The 20,353-nt window shown below is 42.9% G+C and overlaps 1 protein-coding gene across 2 annotated transcripts; it reads left to right on the top strand.

Annotated features, from left to right (window-relative positions):
- The first annotated feature begins 390 nt into the window (after positions 1-390).
- On the top strand, positions 391-15,516 carry SAR1B (secretion associated Ras related GTPase 1B). Of its 2 annotated transcripts, none has more exons than XM_027468729.3 (7): positions 391-581; positions 5,081-5,154; positions 9,377-9,496; positions 10,269-10,334; positions 10,908-11,011; positions 11,491-11,622; positions 12,372-15,516. In XM_027468729.3, the coding sequence occupies exons 2-7, from the start codon at positions 5,097-5,099 to the stop codon at positions 12,486-12,488; spliced, it is 597 nt and encodes a 198-aa protein (XP_027324530.1). In that variant the 5' UTR covers positions 391-581; positions 5,081-5,096; the 3' UTR covers positions 12,489-15,516. The 2 variants fall into 2 exon arrangements, with proteins under 2 accessions (XP_027324530.1, XP_027324531.1); XM_027468730.3 differs by lacking the exon at positions 391-581 and adding an exon at positions 2,600-2,624.
- The last annotated feature ends 4,837 nt before the right edge of the window (positions 15,517-20,353 follow it).

The raw sequence follows: 20,353 nt of genomic DNA, 5'->3' as shown, positions 1-20,353 counted from the left end.
TAAGCATCTTTTGAAGACCTCCAGGGATGGTGACTGAACGACGAGCACCTCCTCTGTGCCCACAGCCAAACAGAATCATAGAATTACAGAAATGAGGCCCTACAACGTCCCCAACACCATGTCAAGCAGGTGCCAGGGGTCTGGGGTCTGGTGGCCGTGGCAGGGCTGCTGTGGTGGGTGAAACCCATCTGTGACATCTCCACCACCGGTTCCTTCACAAGCCCGGCTGGCTGCTGCGTGTTCCGGGCACCCCCTGGGCTTTGGGGTGCCCCTCAAGCACGGTTTTCCCCTAAAAACCCTCAAAAACCAGCGACACTGCCTCAAAAAACCAGCTGCTGCGTCGCGGGGAGGGGGGGGGGGGGGCCGGGGAGGTCCCGGGGCTCGCTGCGGGGCCGGGCCGGGCGGAGCTCCGAGCCGTGCCGATCCCAACCGTGCTGATCCGATCCCAACCGTGCTGATCCCAGCCCAGCCGATCTGATCCGAGCCGTGCCGGGCCCGGAAAGCACCAGGCGGGGGCGGAGCGGGGCGCAGCCGCGGGGTCCGTGTCGGTGCTGCCGGAGCGCCCGGAGCTGAGCTCGGCGGTGAGCGGGGCTGCGGGGGGGGGGGTGCCCGGTGCCCGGTGCCCGGTGCTCGGTGCTCGGTGCCCGGGCCCGGCTTGGCCTCGCCTCTGAGCCGCCGAGGCCGGGGCGTTGGGATGGGAACGGGGCCGGGGATGGCTGCGGCCTGCTCGGCGCTGCGGCCTCCCGGGGCTCCTCCCGGGGCTGGGGGTGTCGGGGAGCCCCCGAGGGCTCGGGGCTTGGCCCCCGGTGGTGCTGGAGGAGGAGGACGAGGCCCCCCCCGGGGAGGATCGGGGCTGGTTTGCCGAGCTGCGGGCGGGCAGCAGCTGGGAAGGCGAAAGGCGACGTGGACGGAGCTTTGTCAGGCAGCCAGAGCCCGGCCAGGGCGTTTGGGACTCGTTTATGGCGGAATCTGCCTCATAAATTTAGCGTTATCCGAAGGGAAATGAAAAAACGCGCTTGGGAATAGGATTTGGGGTAATTTACACACCCTCCGAAAGGGCCCATTGCCTCTGAGGGCTGGGTATCAAAACCCCTCTAATGATACTCATCACCCCTCACCTGCCTGACTGCACACATTTATTTTAATTTCTTCTTTTTGCTCATTCTCTGGCGAGAAGCTCTACAGCCTCCTGATCTCTGGTTCGTAGGGATGCCAGCCCCTGTGCCTGTTGTCAAGCGCATTAATCTTTCAGGATTGCTTGGCAGTTTCTTTCGAGTCCTGGCTCACGTTTCACTTCGGTGGTGGTGATTTGGCACAGCGGGTTGTTGTGTCGTGCTCTGGCCGTCATGTGCCTCCCAGCTTCCTGATGTAGTTGTTTGGCGGGTCGTGATGATCTGTCGAGATTTGTGCCGAGCATTGCTTCTTCAAAAATAATATCCTCTAAGATGAAGAATAATTATGTGTTCACGCTCCAATAGGTTGTGTTTTTGTTTGTTTGTTTGTTTTAAATAAGTATGGAAATTGCTGCAATAGGCCCTATTTTGAGACTGTGATCCGAGAACAACTTGTGTGAGCCAGGCTGTGACTGAAACACTTCATCAGTTGCTCTCAGGACCTCATGTGCCTGCTGCAGTGCTGTCTTTACAGATAAACTGTTTGCTTTGCTGTTTCAAAAGTGCTTGAGATCAATGCTAAATTCAGAATAAATGATGCAATAGAACTAAGTATATGTCATACAATATATAATCTTTCTGTTTTCAACAGCGCTATGTGAACATCTCCCTGAAATCTCAAAGGTGACTTGCCAGCTGATTAAAATAGAAAAGCTACACCGCTAGCTCGTTCCCAAACTCTCTTCCTTTCCTCAGCTCTTAAAACACTGCATCAAAATGCACTCTCGTGTCATATCGTAAACAGACAGCAAGTATCACCTATTTCAGCCTAAGACAGCAAACGGTCTTAGGTGAGATACACCCTTAACAGTGCACTTCAAGCACTTGTTTGCAAGTTTTTAGCAGAGCCTGTTCTCAAACTTGCTGTAGCTCAGGGAGCGTGGTTGGCTGCGGTTATGCTGGATGGAGGTTTCTTTTCTAGATTTTGGTGACAGCACCCACCCAGGCACAGTGCAGTGACTTCTAGTTATTGCAGGAGGTGTTGTACTTGGGTGTCATTGGTTTCTACTTCCTAATTCTTCCATCAAGGGATTCAAAGGTGTCTTTACAAGCCTGATATCCTTGCTTATCTAAATCTTCATGGTCTTTGGAAGTAAGAACTATTTGGACTGATTCTGGAATGGAATAATGAACTTTTAGCCAGAAAAATTCAGATCCAGAGTAAGAAAAGAATCCTTGCTTTTCATAATAATAATAAAAAAAAAAGGTGTCTCGAGGTGCTACCAAAACTGCTGGGTGGGAATTCTGCTCCCTGTGGTCAGCAGGTGGCCGCTAGGATGCAAACCAGTTTCATCGGTCTGCTGGCTGGCTGGCAGGGCTCCCCAGGAGCCACAAGGCATGCTTTGCTTATGAAATAATGCTAGCCAGGGTTGGTAGACACATTTTGAAGTGATAGTCATCAGCTGTTGATGCTGGGAAGTTACTTTCCTGTTTCTGAGAAGACACAAGAAGGTAAGTTGGCAATGCCTGTAAAAATAGCTGGTATCAGCAGGTTGCCACGTGTCTGTCACAATTTCTCATTAAAAGTCTGTGTCAGCTCGCAGATGGCTATTTGTGAGGGAACCCTTGAGATACCCTTAAAATAGTTTGTGGTTTTTGTCTCCATCGTGCCTTGGGAGCAGTGATTGCTAGAGTTTTCGGTGTTCTGCTTTCGTGGTGGCTTTAGCAGGGGTTGGACAGCTTGTTTCTGTCTGCTGAGCAGCCCCATTGCTCTGCCTGGCTCCTCACAGCGCCGAGGCTTGGAGCTGTCAGCGGGCTCTGGGCATCGGTGTGCTGCCGGCTGGCTTGGTGGCCCTTTGCTCGGGCACTGCCGTGAACCGGGCAGTTATTTTTACCGTGTGATAAGAGCAGATTTAATATCTCTGTGCAAATATTGCTAGTGTGCCTTTACCATTCGCCGTCCATTTTTTTCCCATTTTCAAAGTAGCGTTTTCCTGCACGCGCTGCCAGCTGATACCACGGTTGGCTGTGGTGTGTTTGGACAGCCTTCCCTACGCCGCTTTTTCTGCCTGTAGGGGAATTTACGCCGTATTGCTGCCACTGCAGCAGTGCTCACAGAGTAACTCCCTTCTCTGCTCCCTTTTCATTTTAATATTTTGAATCTTGTCCCTTTAAGTGTTTTCAGCAGCACATAAAGACTTTTTCTTCCGTCCATGAGGTTCGCAGGAGGAACTGGATAACCCAACTAAACTCTGAAGTTATTCTCACCGCGGTAACACGAGCACTTCTCTTACATCACGCTGTTTGCACTGATTTGCAGGTTATTTGAGCAGATCATTTCTCTAAGCCCCACAGAGGCTTTTCTCGATTGGTGTTTTGTTCAAGCAATAAATAAATCTGCTGACGTGTACGTCCTGCCATGTTTGCTTATTCTTGACCTTTGCTTTTTAGACATGCAAGTGACAGTTTCAGTCATGACATTGTGTAACTGGGTGTTCATGCATCGACAAGCTTATTTGTTTTTTTATTCTTAAAAGTTGCAACTGTGACAGCTCAAAGTAACATAGGACACAGGCAAGGGTTTCAGGGTTAGTCCTGAAGAAACCAGGGGTTCCTACCACTTCACTGTTGTCAATCAGGGAAGGCAAATATGGGCTGAACAGATTTTGCTCCAGTGCAAGCAAACATAATTAAATAATAATAATCTCTCCTCCTCTTTCCGTATTATTGCTGTGACATACCTGTTGCTATGCAGCAGAAAACCTCACTTCATTGCCTGAGTGTAACTGTTATAACAGATACGTGGGTTTTGGTCTGGTACTAACCTGTGTTTTGACTGCTTTGGGCTCTGCTCCAGGTCTGGAGCAGTCCTAAAGTTATCCCGGGAGGGCCCAGGACGTGGCTGCAACGTAGAAACAAATGCTGTGGGAGAGCCTGCACTGGCACAGGATGCCTCTGCAAGCTGCCCCTAGCAGCCCAGGCATCGTCTCAAAAACTTGGACTCGGACTTCCCCGAGCGTTAGCAGGAATTTATTGATCTAGCAGGAATTAGCTGGCTGGATGCTTCTGAGGAAGTTGCCCTTTAGTCTTTCGAAAGATTTTTTTACGCTGAGTGCTAATTCCGTATGTCAAGCTGGTGCTTTCAGTGTGACTAACCTTACATTAGATAATGAGGAAATTAAGATGAAAGTTAAGAAAGTAATTGTTCGTGGCTGCACAGTTAACCTAGTGACAGCGTCGTTCTTGCACCTCAAGGCATTGCTTCAGAAAGGGTGGACTTGGCAGTGTCAGGTTGATGGCTGGACCTGATGACCTTAAAGGTCTTTTCCAACCTAAATGATTCTGTGAAATCCTGGTCGTTCCCCGTCTGGGCTGCCTTTATGCTCCAAATGCTCAAGATTTGAGAAAATGCCCTCGGCTGCTGCCGTTGTGGCTGCCTGCTGGAGGTTCCGTACCCCAGGAGGGCTCCATCCCTTCAGGGACAGGAACAGCAGGCCTGTTTTTTTGTGTGTGATCCCATCCTGTCCACTTGCTCGCCCCCAGGGTCTGGCACAGTGCTGTTTTTACCACACCACAAGCAATGGGGGCTTGAGGAGTAGGGGGGCTTCATCCTGCTGCCGAGGGGTGTCTGCCCGGGGCTGGCTGTCCTCACCTCCCCCTTCCGCTCCTGAACCTAATCTGAAAGAATTCAGTGAGAAACACGGTGTTCCTGAGTCCTTACTGAAATGAGTTTTATGGTTAAACTTCAGATGGTGAAGCCTCTATGAGGCAGTACAGGCGGGGTTGTGGCCTTTACACAGCGGGCCTGGTGCTGAGCGGTCACCGCCCGGTACAAGGCGCACAGACAGGCAATGTGCAGACAGCAGCGACTTCTGTGTCATAAAACTTCCCCAGCTTCAACTCGAGTAAACATCTTACAATACTTAACGTGCTGTTCTAACGGAATTTAAATCTTCTTTTTATTTCAGACTATAAGACCCAGATATGTCCTTCATATTTGATTGGATTTACAGTGGTTTCAGTAGCGTATTACAGTTTTTAGGTAAGTTTTATTGTTTTTAATTATGCTATCTGTTAACCTCTGCTATACCAACTGGTTAAGTACATTCAGTAGCACTCAAAATTAAAAAAAAAAAAAAAAAGTTCTACTTATCACTACTACTTCACTATCAATACTCAGCCCAGAGCAGAGCAGGCCGAGGGGAGGCCTCATGGCAGCCTGCAGCTCCCTCACAAGGGGAGCAGAGGGGCAGGCGCTGAGCTCTGCTCTCTGGGGACAGCGACAGGACCCGAGGGGACAGCACGGAGCTGGGACAGGGGAGGGTCAGGATGGGGGTTAGGGAAAGGTTCTGCACCCAGAGGTGGCCGGGCACTGGGACAGGCTCCTCAGGGCAGCGCTCATGGCACTGAGCCTGCCAGAGTTCAAGAAGCATTTGGACAATGCTCTCAAACACATGGTCTGATTTTGGGGAGGTCCTGTGCAGAGCCAGGAGTTGGACTCAATCCTTGTGTGTCCCTTCCAACTCAGGATATGATTTTATAAGTATTGAGTATTTCTCTGAGTATTTCCAGAGTGTGCTCTTCTCTCAATCTTACATTATTCCTTTAACCTCTTGAAAAATTGGATTTTCTTTCATGAACATAATAGATTTGATTTTTTTTAATTGCACCACGTTTAATCTGGCATCATTCGAGAATTCAAATATGAGCAACTATCTACAAAAAGTAATGCCAGCTATTGAAGTCCCTGCTCATGTCCAGCGGTGCTTTATTGTGTGACTGATATCACTGAAATCAGTGTGAACCCCACTGACCTCTGATGAAGAACCTTAGGAAAGTGTTCCCTGGCCAAAAGCATCTGCAATCTATGTTGATCCAAGGTGAAATATTAGCTTGTGCAAAACAGGAGAAAAAAAAAAAAGGAGGAAAGAGAATGTTAGGATACTAAAAAGAGGAAGAGGAGTTACAGATAACATAGCTAAAAAAGACATTTTACAGGTTCCGGGGATTCTACTGCAGTAAATAAAAAGCATTTGAGATTAATGGATCATGGCACTTGCCTTTTATCAGTTGGAAGTTTAAACTTTTTCACTGAATGTTAGACCCTTGGCCTACTATTGAAATATTAGCCAGTGAAATTTTAACTAAGTTGACTAATCTCCCTTATCTCCTCTTACTTAGTCTAGCAGCGATTACTGCACGTTAGCTCACTTTCCTATATCTGCGCATACAAAGTCTAATTCTGGTGAAAGATACTGAAGCTTGCAGTAGAAAGGAGGATTGCTGTCCATATGTTCCTTTAATTCTAGAAAAACAACAACAAAAAACCACACTTATGCACATTTTATTCATTTGAAGAAGGCCGATGATAGCATTTGAGTCCTTTTATTTATACTCTGTTTTTAATGTAGCTAATAGATGAAGTATCACTGCTTGTTCATCTTGCATTTGTATGAAAGACACTCAGAAAGTATAAGAAGTTTCAGAGAAAGTGGGAGCATTTGTTTTGGGAGCAAATGTTCCCCAGATGTCCAGTCTGTGAGTAGCAGCAGCGCTATTGTATTAATATAGTTTACTAGTGTTTCATTTGACTTGCAACGTAAGTGTGAACTAGAGTTTCTCCTGTAAACTAATTTTTAAAATATGAAAATGTTTGTTCACTACTCTCTCTGTAAATATCAATACTTTCTCCTCGACCCTGTTGTGTAATAGGTGGTGTAATTTGGGCATATGAGAAGGTGAGTTTGGGAAGTAAGAGTTGTATTTGTAAAAAGATCTGTGAACACACTCTACACTACTTACAAAAAGGTTATTAATGAAATAAGTAGAGGAATATGAAAGAGTATCCTTTCCTGCAGGTTATAAAACATGCCCTGGTGGAATGCGATTCCAGAGATTAGCTTAAAGGTAAAGGTAGGGAGAAAGGTGAGCAAACAGCAGCAGTGTAAAGGTCGGGCAGATAGAGGCACATGTGACTTTGCAGCACTGCGGCATCCAGGGGGTGGCCAAGGAACCCCCTGTGTAATGTCATTTAAATCTCACAGAAGAAAAGAGCTACGAGGATAAGAGTTGATAAGAGGTCACCACCAGTTCAACCCTCACCAGGCATGGACTGGGAAGGATCTCTCTCTCATCAGAAGCCTTCCTCATTAGACTAAGTCCCGTATGTGTACCCGTAAACTGGTATCACAAATAATACAGAAACTGGACAGCACCTGGGGCTCATCAGCAACTCAGATGTGTCCGCCAAACGGGCAAGGCTGCTCATGGGGGGATGCAGTGGAGCAGAGACCCCAGGGTGCCCTGTGCCTCAGGCTGGAAGGGAAACAAATAAGGGCTCCAGAAATGACGTGGCTGGGTCATTCTGCTCATCACGTACAGTCCAAGGGACTGTTGTTAGTGTGACCTTGGAATGGCTACAGGCCTCTTGTTCCTGCGGCACTTGGCACAGCACATCTTGGCAGCAGGCAGCATTTTGGTACCTAGTTTGCAGATCAGGAGGGTTAGTTGTTCTTCGGGGAGAATGCGTGGTTAAGCAAAGTGACTGCAACAATGGGACAGCCGAACCGTAATGGTAACATATACTTCAAGAAGTATTTCTGTATCATCGAGGTGGTTGTAAAATAAACCTTTCTTCAGTATATTACAAAGTACCACAATACTCTGACATTATCTAGTAAAAGATCCTGGTGACTTAAAACTCCCACATTACAATACTTGGCTGCATTTTGCATTTCTTTTTAAATGGGGGAAAAAAAGAAAATACTGTTAGGAATGTAGCCCATTTTTGTTTGTAAAGAACTGTTAATTTCAACATATATATTTTTTTCCCTCCCTTCTTCAGCACTCTTGAGGATGGCGGGGTCAATAGCGGTTCCTAAGGAAACGTGTGTGTGTAGCATCCAGGACACAGTTCTTTAAAAACAAATAAGGCAAAGCGCAAAAGGTGCAAAGCTAGGAGATTCTTACTTCAATAGTTTTTCAGTACAGGATGTGTTTTTTAAAATTAAATTATCTTTAGAATATTTTACTTTGAACGTTGATCGGTGTGAAGCAGTGAAAAATAATTCTGGCATAGGTTATGGTCTTGGCAAGTCTGAGGGAATTGTTCTTTGACAATCTCAAACTTCAGGAAATATGGTGCTAATATTTTACACGTCTTCTGCTTCACATTTGATGTATTTATTGGGGTTAGAACTAGAGAAATAAAGGGGAAAAGGCATTTTTATAAAGACAACAGTGAAAGTAACATTTCTTATTCCTGTTATTATGGCATTATCTCAAGACAGCAAATGTGTCAAAATGGCACTGATGATGCCATTTGGGTCATAACCACACAATTTAGCTGGGGACCTGGATGAATATTACTTCTGTCAAAATAATGTGTGAGCCAAAACAGAACAATTCATCTATATGCTAATTATGGCTGTTGACATTGAAGCTAGGTTCTCTATAAAATACCTACTGAGGTCTGAAGTTTCTTTTTGTTTCAAACATATTTATTTTTTTTTCATAACTGGAGGGAGATGAACAAAACATGCTCTGTTCCATGTCTGGGGTTGATAATGTTTTATAATCTGTTGTTAGCACTGTACCTCTGGACGTCCCAGGCAATCCCACTGTCTGTGAGTGAAATTGTTGATTTGCTAGGGCAGAGTGGGCTACCCCAGCGAGGTTTAATCCTGTTTGACTTTGCTCAGATAACATAAACGCATTGATGATATTACTGACACGTTTACATCAGTCATGTGCCTGCCCCCCAAAATGCCACTCAACATGATATAAGCTGCATGGAGCAAGCATAGCTGTGATAAGCACATGAGCGAGTGTGAATGTGGCTTGTACAACTAGGAGAGCACTGATAAAGGTCATCGATAAAGCACACTGTGGAGCTTGGCAGGTCTGTATTTCGTACTGTGACCATAAAACTTTGCTCCTGGGAGCAAAATCATTGCTAGCGTTAGAAATAATGTGACTGCATATGTCTGCTTTAATTAGCAATCACACTCCCTTTCGCTGCTGACTGTCAGAGCTGTGCCAGCAGAAACCTGTAGGATAACCATGTAGGAAGGTGTATTGGTCTTGCTGATTAGCAGACCCCACAGGATCTGAAAGAAGCTTATGCTTCACAATGCTCAAGTATGCTATTGTCACTCATGTTCATATTTTTTATGTGTGCAATGTGGGTTCCTGTTGGACGATGTTGTTATGGTAATACCTTTGCTGATTTAACTGGCTATTCAGTAGATTATTCTTTGTTTCAGGACTGTACAAGAAATCAGGCAAACTAGTTTTTCTTGGATTGGACAATGCTGGAAAAACTACGCTGCTGCACATGCTCAAAGATGACAGACTGGGACAGCACGTCCCCACACTACACCCCAGTAAGTTAACACTCCTACTTCCCTAGGCAGGATGTATTCACAGTATTGCAAGGAAAGCAGTACTTGATTATACATCATAAGTAACTGGGGAGAAACAAAGGAATTTTTGGGATCACAATCTGTAGGTAATTCGAGTAATACTCAAAAAATTCTTTTAGGATAGTTCAATGTGATTTATTTAGAATTAAGGGGCCAGTTAGAAGCAAGGTAATGGAGCTGAGAGTCTAAATTACAGAAGCTGTGGGAAATTGGGGCTTGCATTTATGTATGCTATTTTGATTTTTGTTGCTTAGAGGTTTCTGTGTGATTGTTATTGTGGTAGCCTTGCAGGAGAAAAGGTTTAGTGCAGGTTAAAAATGTGGACTGGTGAAGTCTAAGAAGGAGGTAAGCAATTAAGCAAGGACACAAAGAGGAGAAACCTTCAACAGTATTGTACATGAAATTCCATCTTTGTGGCAAACCAGAGCCACCTACTGTTTTTGTAATATGTAGGGATAAGTAACGTGTGGGCCTTCCCTGCTATTCTCTTAACATTGCAGAAATTCTATATGTCTTGTAACGGTTAACCACATTTATTTTGTTACACAAGTGTTATTGAGAGAAAATGTATTGTGCTGATTCGTTTCTTGAATAACAAAATACTGAAAACAATCAAGAGAAAGTAAAATCTATACCCTCGCTTAGACTATTCCGTTTAGCGGAATATCGTATAATATGTATATAATGCTGTATAATCTTCACATGCAGAGAACATAATTCTGTGTATTTTTAGCTTCAGAGGAGCTGACAATTGCTGGCATGACTTTCACTACCTTTGATCTGGGTGGACATGCTCAAGGTAAGAGAATATGTTGACTCATTTAACTGCGGTGAATTAAGTTAGAGTTATTTACAGTCAGTTTGTCTCAGATCAGGAATACAACCATGCTGCAGAGATCAGCTTCCCACACTCTCCTTGATAGTGTTAAAAACATTCACTGCTCTGTTGCCTGTCTCCATCACATACTGCACTCCCAAATACAATTTGGCAAGAGCTGCACTAGAGCAAAATTTCTTGACTGATAACGTGTGTTTTGAGGAGGATTAGGTAGTTCTTGTTTCTCTACTTCAGACTGCTTATACTTACGTTTAACCTTTATGCTTCAAACTTGTGTTTCTTGACATAATTCTTGGGGATACACAAAAGGTTGAGTACATCAGTGTGCATGTGGGATAGAGGGGTGGTAACACTAGAGGGAATGATACTTTTGCTCCATTATCACAAGCTTTGTAAAACATAAAATTGCATCCTGAAGGCTGGCAGTATAAGCTAAGACTTTGAAAAAAAAGATGTTGCTTCCTAATTACTGATGTACATTGCTCTAAATTTTAGGATAATTTCCATTGTTTTTCATTCATATCTTCCCTGTAGCTCGCAGAGTGTGGAAAAACTACCTGCCAGCTATTAATGGCATTGTCTTCTTGGTGGACTGTGCGGATCATGAAAGACTGCTTGAATCAAAAGAAGAACTTGATGTAAGTTTAAATATGTTTTTGAAAGTTGAACTTTAACTTCTAAAAAATCAGATCAGTATCCAACAGAGCTCTCTTGCCACCTGGTCATGAGTGCTAGTAATATCACCTTCTGTGTCGTCATTCCTAGCTAGTTGTATTCTGGTTCTGTCGCCCTCTTCTTACTATTCCTTACTGTATGCATTGAAGGTAGGTGAACATGTTATTTTGCCAATAAATCAGTTGAATGAATATTGCTCTAATTGTGATATTTTCCATTCTGTGAGTGAGTAATTTAATTTCTTTTATCCCAAGCATATTAAACAACTCCCATCAATTAATTTTGATGCACCGGTGAATTTTGCTACCCTTACTTCTTAAAAGGCCAAGCTTCACCAAATGATTTAATGGCACTACGTTGTTAACTTTTTATCTTAATGTGAAGCTCTAAGTCAAAATATATTCTGAAATAATCTCTTCCCCCTTTCTCCTTCCCTTTGTAGTCACTAATGACAGATGAAACTATTGCTAATGTGCCTATCCTAATCCTTGGTAATAAGATTGACAGACCTGAAGCCATCAGTGAAGAGAGGTTACGAGAGGTGTTTGGTCTGTATGGCCAGACAACAGGAAAGGTAATACTTTTTTTTTTTCCTTTGTTAGGAAAGAAGCTGAAAGAAGTGTTTCCTTGTGTTGTCTTTATATATCTGTGTTGGTTCCAGTCCACTTCAGCTGCACAAAACAAAACTTTTTTTGTTTATTACATACTTAGTACATTATAGACTTATATGGAATGAATGCTGAAGTCTCTTTGTTTTGTGCATGTGTGTGTTAGATACACCTCTACTGTAACTTCTATAGACTGTAAACAGTTACTATAGAGTCTTTTTTTTTCATCTTGCCCTGTTTTTTACGACACTGCACATAGTCTATGATGTATGAATCCTGTTGTGAATCTCCAGTTGAGCAATAGCTTTGTCACACTGTGATGCTCTTGGCAAGCAAGCAGCTCGCACTCTGACTGTGGTCAGTCCTGATTTGTAGCAAATGTTCTCTTTATCATGTTGGAAAGCTATTAAAACCAGAGCAGGGAACTGCTTCTAAAAACTGAGTATAAGCTCTCTGTGCACATGCTTGCTCTTGTACTCAGGTTCACATGCTTCATGCTCTCCAAATGTGGCTGCATGTGTAAAGATGTTCAGTGTATTTCTTCAGTGACTCTAGTCCTAGTAAGGTGTGCAAATGTTTTAGAATAGTTTATTTTCTAAAATTCTAGTGCCCAACATGAATTAAGTAATGGCATTCCATAGAAACAAATGTCGGTGTAGAGTAGGCATCTTCTTTTAAAGATACCATAATTTGGAATATTTTTGTCTCGTTGCAGGGCAGTATACCATTGAAAGAATTGAACGCAAGGCCACTAGAAGTGTTCATGTGCAGCGTGTTAAAGAGACAAGGCTACGGAGAAGGATTCCGTTGGATGGCACAGTACATTGATTAACGCCAAAATCACACTAGTACTTTCTGTCCCATGTCTAAATATTAAGTCTGCTCCTTCTTTGATCACTCAGTGTACGTAACTTGAATTCATTTGACTGTTTAGTTATATAAGCATACATTTTTACATAATTATACCACCTATGCTAAATTGTAAGTGTGAGGATTGAAAAATTATTTCAAGCAAGTTTGTAAGTGTAAGTACCACAACTTTTTAGCTTTCTAATCCCATACAACATTCTTTTGCAACTTTTAATTTAACAAATCTCCAGCACCATTTTTGGACAGAGCAACTTTCCAGTACAGTATGTTTGAATGCACTTTTTAACAGCTAAGAACTACAGACATGTGAAAAATATTTAATGCTTATCATGTTAAATTTTTTTATGTACTTTTTTGAAACTGGTTTTATAACTTTAGAGTATATAACCATCTTTCAACAAATAATAAATAATTAGCTGATGGATAATTGCATGATGCCTTACAGTTTTCAATAATATACTTTCTTATGCAACGTCATGCAATAAATTTAAATCCAGTTTTTGGCGACTTTAATGGAAAATGTTTCATTTTAATGTGTCTTAACTAGTGAGGCTGTCTAATGATCTGAATATGGGGGATATTTTCCTGAAACACAGAAGGCCACAGAGTAGTTTCATTGTGTGTTAAGGAGTAAGATGTTTCCTTCAGACTACCAAATTGCATTTATTTTAGGATCTTGCATTACTAGAAGAAAACTCTAATCCGATGCCCTTATAACTACCACCTTTAAAAAATACAAAATCTGTGTCAGTGCAAATCATGAACTAATGTCAAAAGTGGTCTTACTTTACTGGTACCTTGAATTAAACCCATGAAGTGACAAAAAATACAAATTTTACTGAAGAAATTAAGAAAGATACTGCACTAAATTATTCTGTTCTCAATTTAATTAGATTTGGATTCTGCCAGAAGATTTATCAGTGAAATTGCCAGGAAAAAAAAAATTGTCATTGTTGCTTGTGAAAATTTATCAGCCCACACCCAGTTGGACAATTCTATTTTTGGTGTTTTGATTTGGATTAAGGTGGATTGTTTTCTACAGTTTTGCCCCGAATCCTAGTCAATATAGCAGTTGTTGGATGCCCAAGTGGCTTGTTTCTGGGGTAAAATTTCATTATCTTCAGTGCTTGTTTCCAGACTTCTGACTGTTTTTTCCCCATCTCCGGGTGCATTAGCTCCCTGAGGAGAGGACAGGTTATTTTCTAGGAAGGAGTGGTGAAACATGTATCCATCAGCTTCTTGTTGACACTAGCTGACATTGCCATGGAACTGTTATTTGTGTTTCTGTGTGCAGGAACTGTTATTTGTGTTTCTGTGTGCAGCAGGATGTGTTCCTCTGTGATGTAGCTAATGAAGGTAGGGTTTCAGCCTGGGAATCGTTGTTTCACTGTTGTGGGTTTGACTTTCACCCTGTAGTGCGTTTCACCCTTGTGAAACTAAGAACTGCTACAAATGTTCCTACTGAATCCCAGGACCAGGACTACTTTTACTCACTTTTTTTACTGTAGGTCTTTAAAATACTCTAGGCCTTGTGTTTTCAATATCTGTAGCAGCAAAGGTATTTGTCTGCCTTGATTTCATAAAGAATTTTCTCTCTTGAGCTACTGGGCTTGTCTCTTGGATTTAAAGCCTATAGGCTTTTAAAAACATAGAAATTTGGACCTTTTCAAAGCCTATGGTATAAAAGAGATGTACTTTTTGCCCAGATCTGGACTTGTATGATTGAATATCGATGATCAGTTCCCCACAGTCCTACATTATGCTTCTGGATAAGATCATTAATTCAGAACCTAACTAATGTAGATTACAGCTGACATTTGTTACAGCAGTCTTACAAAAGTATTAAGCCTAGCTTGTTCATGGTGAAGTTCAGAAGTGAGAATATCTGATAGCTTTTCCAAGAGACCGATGTGAAAGAATTCTGCATTTAAACTCTGCTGCAGAGTAGTGCCTCTGTATTGTTTAAGACAAAACTGTAGATCAGAAACAGCCTCTTACCAGTGTGGACAGCATGCGAGTTGTTGCTACCTACAGCAGTTACACCTGGGGACATGCCTTTTTTTCCCCCTCGCTAGATTTTTCTGATAACGGTTACAATGCAACAGCTAAATCAGTAGATGGTGTAAATATTAAAACTACTTTTTGCAGTCATACAGTGATATTGATATGGGAGACTCGGGACTGTGCTGCCTGTGCTGATGGAAATGAAGCTGGAAGTGGAGATGTTCTGCTGCCCTGCTCCTTGCTTGGGGTGAGGAGTGCCTGCAGACCACTTCCCTAGGCTGAGCCATTCCGTGGGCATTGGAAGAGACTGGGGTCCTCTTCAGCTGCTGTTCAACCAACTGTGAATAATGTGAGCAGTAAGGAAAGGGATGATAGTCTTAAAGTGTTAAAAAAGAACAGAGGTGTACTGCTTTAAAAGTGTGTATTAAGGGTAATTCTTAGTGTTATGGAACTACTCAGATTTCATGTTTCATACTGTGAGATGCTAGTTTAAATGTGGTTGTAATAAGGGCATGAAGAAATCGGACCTTTTTGTTTTTCTGTCTTGGTATTGTAATGGTTCCCATTGTGGGAACAGCTGAACAACACTCGGTTAAATACACAAATAATCTCACTGTTCATTCAGTAGAGGAAATATTTCTTCTGTAGTTTACATTCTGCTGTGCACATGAATGTGAATGGGTGTCGTGTGTCTTTGTGTGAAGACTTTATTAATAGAAAAATATACTGGTGAGAGTTTTTCTGATGGCTTTCATCCCCACCACCTCTACATCTCCCCGTTACACTTATTTCTAGAGGTTACGTATTCCTATGATTGCGACCAGTCTTATTTATAAAAAAAAAAAGGGAGGGGGAGGGGGCAACGTTCACATCTGTGTCTGACTCCTATGAATTTTTTTTGCACTCTTGACTATGCAGACTTCAATTAAACATCACTTTAAAGAATGTGGAAAAGAAAACTCATTAATAAAGACGTTATTTATGAAGTGTCTCAAATTTGTTTTTACATCACCACTTCAAGAGACATGAATGCAGATTTCTAAGATATTAATGACTAGTACTGACAAAACAGCCCGTATTTCACTGCAGTGACCCCATGCAGTAGCATCTGTGAGTCGAATAAGATTTATTTTGCTTGGATTTAATTAAACTTTGCCTTTAGTATGTACTGTTTATCTGAGAGGCATTGCTATATTTCAGTCTCAGTTTAATAAATTCTTTAGAAACAATTATTGGCATTGGAAATGCGAAGGATCTTTGAGTTTTCTTATTCGTCCTCTTGCCAGACCAAGATTATTTCATGAAGCGTGTTATCTCATGCTGTATTCAGTGTTCAGGTACTGTCATATGATGTGCCAAAGATGACCTGTGGCATTCACTGGAATATAATACCTGCATGTATGTGCGCTTTATTGTATTTAATTAATTGGAATTGAACATCAAATAGAGCATTTGGCATCTGCTTATTTATAACTAAAGTCATCGCAGAAAAATGATGTTGTTGTTCTCTAGTCCCAGTGAATTCACAGGTCTACTTTAAGTAGAATTGGTCTCTCTTGTTCTCTCTTGTTTGTACTGTCAGCATATTTGGTTGTTACCAACCAAAGTCCAATATTTCTTTCGACTACAACATGCTCGGAGTTAGTGTAAATAATGTAATCAATAGTTATGGACTTAAAAGCCGTATTTAAAACAGCCTAATCCACTGGCTGTCAGTGGGGACGTGTCATTTATTTGCACTTAGATAAACCACTTTTGCACTAGTATTTCAGTGTGGAACTAAACATTTTCTGTTTTGAAATGTGAGTGCTCTAAATGTTTAAAAGCATAATTTATATAATAAACTGCAGAAGAAAAGCTAAAGAAGAAAGTGGTCTTCAACATGTTCTTAATGTGGTGTTTATTGTTATTATGTTATCACATGCCATGCTTGAAATGTAAGTATCAGGAATAGAAAATAAAATTCTGAGTTGGAATTTTAAGAAAAAAGAGTTTTAAACAAGTAGTTCTTGACAAATTACATTAATCATAACCAGGAAGAAGTGCTCTGACGCAGTGCACGTTCTAGTGCTGCGTTTGGGTTTCTTCAGCTGGGTGTAATAACCATTCAGCCTCTTTGCTAGGATTTCTGTTTGGGTGTGCATGGAATCAAGTCCTCAACTCAGAAAACAGCATAAAAGGATGATGATTCCTCTCTTGCAGTTTTAAAATGAAATAGAAAGATGCAGTTTTACGGGCAAATGGTATCTGCTTTAGAATTGGGCAAACCTCTAGGATTTGCACTGTTGGTGGGACGGTATTGAGTGGGGATTGCCCCTGAGCTTAGGTGCTTGTCACCCTGTTTGCTTACATGCCTCTCATGTTTGACACAGCCCATGGGAGAGCATGTTGTGTTCTGTCACAGAGAACTGTTCTCCAGTCCTAAGTGTGTGTTCTCCTTAGTTTACATTTTCCAAATTATTTCATACTTGCCTGCTTCTGAGCTAGAATTAGAAAATTGTGGTGATGAGCAGTTATGGTAAAATAATGACAAAAATGTGTCCCTTGCTTTTCTTATGACCCCATTTCTTATGGCAGGTGTGCCATCTGAGTAAGAAATTTGTAACGTTTTACACCCTTTGATGCATTTTTCATTCCAGGATCTCAAAACTTTCTATGTGCTAATGCTGCCTCACCATTCCGGTGATGCAGAGAGCTCTTGTCCTTGTTTAACCTGTAAAGAAAATCAGGTCCAGAGGGATTAATTCACACTTGGTCACGGTCTGCATAGAGAGCCCTCAGCCACCACCACCAGCAACCTGCAATGGAGCGATACCTCAGCTAGTCCACACACCGTTTGTCTGAGAGAGAAGACAAAATACTTGATTCACGCTTGATCTTAGCAATTTCACTGTGCTCGAGTGCCCAAATGTAGTCCTGCTAACCACAGGCGTGCTGTGACAGGCTGCTGGTCAGGGAAGGAATCAGGCTGGTGCTTGAACTACTACATCCCAGCAGGGAAGCCGAGCTATTGAGGGGAACCTCATCTTAGCACACCAAGAGGATCTGAAGCCGTTCAGATTTTGTAACGTGGGGGGGCTCTGAACAAAGGGAGTCAAAGGCTGACCCGGGCTGCCCGTGGGGTTGTGTGAGGATCTCTAAAAAAAAACACTCGGCAAAGCTCCACCCTGGCAACTAATGGCTGGGGACAGCTGTGCGATGAAGGAAGGGAAAAATTAGCTGGGTTGAAAGATGTCCTCTGGTCGGTGAGGAAAGAGGGAAAACAATTCTCTGGAGTGGGATTCCTGATGCTGCTCTGTCACAGCTTGTTTGTGGGCTGGTCCCAGGGCTCTATTTGGAAATGCTGGTGCTTATGAAAGCAAGGGGAGAAATCAGCGACTGGTGGGAGCTGTGTTTCCAATCAGCCCATGCATGCTGGCGGTAATGCTGGGGTTTCTCAGGATTATTTCTGAAATCCTTCCGGTATCCTGCAATTCAGCTTAGACACCATACAGGGTTTTGCAGAATAACTTCAAGTTGCTGATCCCTGGTGGGTGCGTTCCCCAAGGACCGGGCTGGGGGCACTTGCTTCGTGCACATGACTTCTGACCAGAGACAAGCAAAAGCGGCAAAATTTAGGACCAGATTGTAAGCTCTCTCGTGGCTGTTGGCATCCAGAGCTGGATTCTGAGTTCAGCCGAGATTGTTGGGTGCAGCCCAATGCCTGAACGCCATTTTCTCACTGCTTTCCTAGAGCAGGATCTTGGTTTAGGTTCAACTAAATTGGAACAGTAAAAGGAAGGCTCCTACATGTGCCAAGTAACTCTTCTATTCCTTGCTCTGTGTGTAGTATACAGAGATACAAAATATGTAAATATATGTGTGTACATATATATGCACATAAGGGATTTAAAATAAATCATTTCAAAATATTGTTACTGAGATGCATTAGCATGAAATTGCAGAGGACTTTTAGTGAAGGCCTGTGCTAAGTAAAAAAAAAAAAAAAAAAAAAAAAATCAAAGGGAATTTTCAGTAGAGAAAATAAAAGCTTTTACTGGTGAATAAATAATTACAGGAGATACTGTGGGAGAAGTTCAGACGTGCAGTTACAGCCAGGAAAGCAGCTGGAGATCTAGGTGCTGCCTGGTGAAACTGTATTTAGGCAGAACAGAAGGAGGCAGAGCTAATAGCACAGTTTGGCTTTTTTCAGAATTTATGCTTTGCTACTGGCATCTGAGAGGCTTTTAGAATTGGTGGAAAGGGGTATGGGTGTTTCTACCAAATGAGATGTTTACTTGAGTATTTTTCAGAAAATGTGTCCTATCTGCTGGCTCCCACTCAGGGCTCTCTGTCTGACAGCTGGCTCTCTGCTCAGCTCAGACAAACATCCCCAAAAGAAGGTACATCGAGTTGATGTCTGCACCTGAAAATTTGTCTGTGCAGAGAACTTGGTTTTGATGTATAGTTCTTTTATTTTACTCCTCCTCTAGTCCTGCCATCTGCTGTTACCACTTCTGTAATATCTTTTAGTTTCCTAATCTGTAATTTGAATCGCCTCCTAAATTTAAAAAGGAATATGATTTTTTTTTTCTTCCCCCAGGCTGCTGTGGAGAGAGTTTTCCTTTGTTAAGAATTTGATATTTTAAATCCCAGGGAAGAAATCTGTAAAGGGTACCTCTGCCAGAGAATAAATTCAGCTTTTATTTTCGTAGCTATTGTTAGACAGACTGCAAGAGAGAAACATGAAAGGATTTACTCATTTTATTTGCTGGTATTTTGGGAAAAACAAAAAGCTCCAGTCATCATGGCTGAAGTTCACTGAGGTCCTGCAAGTTTGTTTGACAGCGAGGAATGCGTAACAGATCCGCACGCATGTGACTGCTGGATGAATGCTATTTATGTCTCCGTAAACATGAAATCATGAAATAAGCTCCACAGCAGCCGTGCTGGTGAAGTCCCTGTCTGACCTGGTCAGCTATCGCTTTGGACTTACGCATCTTGGGGAGTACAAAGTGGACTGGAACTTCTTGCAGAACACCGTGCTGCTGCAAGGGGTTTGCTGAAGGGAAGTAGGTCAAGCAGGAAGGCACAGAAACCACCCGGCGTGTTGCTGGATAAGAGGGAAGGCGCTGTGAGATCCTGTAGCAATTCCTTACACACCTTGTGGACAGAAGAGCGTTTCACAAAAAACAGCACCCAAAAATAAATAAATAAATAAATCACCACGTACATGCTTAATTTTTGTACGGCCCAGCTTTGAAACAGACTCTGTGGAACAGATGTGCAGCTGAGACTTCAGCCCTTGCTGCAAAATAATAATAAAAAGCATGCGCATCTCCAGATTGCAAAAGAAGAGGGAAAAAAGGTGTGGGAGAAATCTCAGAATCACAGGAGGGTTTGGGTTGGAGCGGACCCCAAAGTCCGTCTGGTTCCAACCCCCTGGGCACTGCCAGGGCTGGGGCACCCACAGCTTCCCTGGGCAGCCTGTTCAGTGCCTCGTAGTAAAGAATTCTTTCTGTGTAACACTCTTTTGGTTTAACACGGTCACTCCTCGTCCTGTGGCCAGGCTCCCTGGTGTCACCACGTCTCCTGGGGCCGCAGACCCATGGGGCAGGGCTGGGCCTGTGGCTGGGTGCACCCATGGCCTGCAGGGCCGGGCCAGGCCCAGCAAGTGCAGGCAGGTGGCAGGACACCAGCACCAGCCCTTGGGATGGGGTGAAAAAGTTCACAAAAAGGGAGAGCAAAAACACAGAGGAAAAAGGACCAGAGAGGTCCTGGATTAACGTCGTTCCTGGTTTTCTCACTTTGCAGAAGAGGCAGTTGAACTCTGGGCCTTCTGCA

The sequence above is a fragment of the Anas platyrhynchos genome, chromosome 14 (genome assembly GCF_047663525.1).
Source record: "Anas platyrhynchos isolate ZD024472 breed Pekin duck chromosome 14, IASCAAS_PekinDuck_T2T, whole genome shotgun sequence".
NCBI lineage: Eukaryota > Metazoa > Chordata > Aves > Anseriformes > Anatidae > Anas > Anas platyrhynchos.
This window is presented reverse-complemented; position numbering and strand designations above follow the sequence as displayed.